Here is a 995-nt window from a genome sequence, read left to right as displayed (position 1 = left end):
TGCAAGTGTTTATAACGACTGATATGTACTGAATGCACGAGTATAAAAGCACACTTAAGCGGAAACGTAACCACAGAACCCAACGCCTTAACTGAGCATATTGCATGCGTGTGCTCAGCTCAGACTTTAAAACCCAACTCGAACCCTACCCCCACACACCATACTACAAAACCCCTGATGATTAAAACCAGGCATAAACACTCGGCAACCGCACACACATCGAATGGTACGCATTACCTGTTGAAAGCACGCGAGGTCCTCTTCGCTCTGTTTAGTCAACCCGCCCCAGCGCATGAGCATGCCGTCGGTAGTGAACAGCTCCTGTGCCTTGGTGGCATCACTGTGCAGCATCCAGAAGTGGCCGTTGTGACATGCCTCTAGACACGACGCACACGGTTGGGTCACATGGTACCCCATAACATTTCCGCTGCATGTGTGTATTATATAGAGGGTGTAGGATTTGAGCAAGGATACTTTATCTTTGCAGGATTGTCATTGTTATTGGGCCGTGCTATATAGGAATATGTTGATGTGTGTTTGCGTGCATATACATATTGATCTCCACATGGATACAGAACAGAGGTGTCTCAATAGACGCGGTGCGTCTTGCTGAATGAGTTGAAATTATACCAGCATTGGGAGAGAAAGGTCTGGGGGACGGCTCGAATAGGCGAGAAAGAATAGCTGATTCATCAGTTGCTTGAACCCGAAACCATCACATTGAAGCATACTTTGAGTATCCATGTGGTAAGTGAGAGTAGCATAGGCTAGTACGTAGTCTAAGCAGGGCACTATTCACTCATAGTGGATGCTTGTCAGTTTATGCAGGTTGATGTGATCGACGACCATATGAAAGTACCTCCAAGGGAACCGATCTTTCGCATGCATTATAAAGTTCCACAACTATATATATATATATATATTTATATATATATATATATATATATATATATATATATATATATATATATACTACGTACGTAACGTAACGTAAA

The 995-nt window shown here is 43.1% G+C and overlaps 1 protein-coding gene across 1 annotated transcript; it reads right to left on the bottom strand.

The window, feature by feature from the left end:
* Positions 1-237: 237 nt before the first annotated feature.
* On the bottom strand, positions 238-417 carry SARC_16232 (hypothetical protein; the record flags this gene model as incomplete). Its single annotated transcript, XM_014289658.1, has 1 exon — positions 238-417. A coding segment is annotated over one exon (180 nt), but the record flags the coding sequence as incomplete, so codon positions are not given.
* Positions 418-995: the final 578 nt, after the last annotated feature.

This window comes from Sphaeroforma arctica, assembly GCF_001186125.1.
Source record: "Sphaeroforma arctica JP610 unplaced genomic scaffold supercont1.7628, whole genome shotgun sequence".
Lineage (NCBI taxonomy): Eukaryota > Ichthyosporea > Ichthyophonida > Sphaeroforma > Sphaeroforma arctica.
This window is presented reverse-complemented; position numbering and strand designations above follow the sequence as displayed.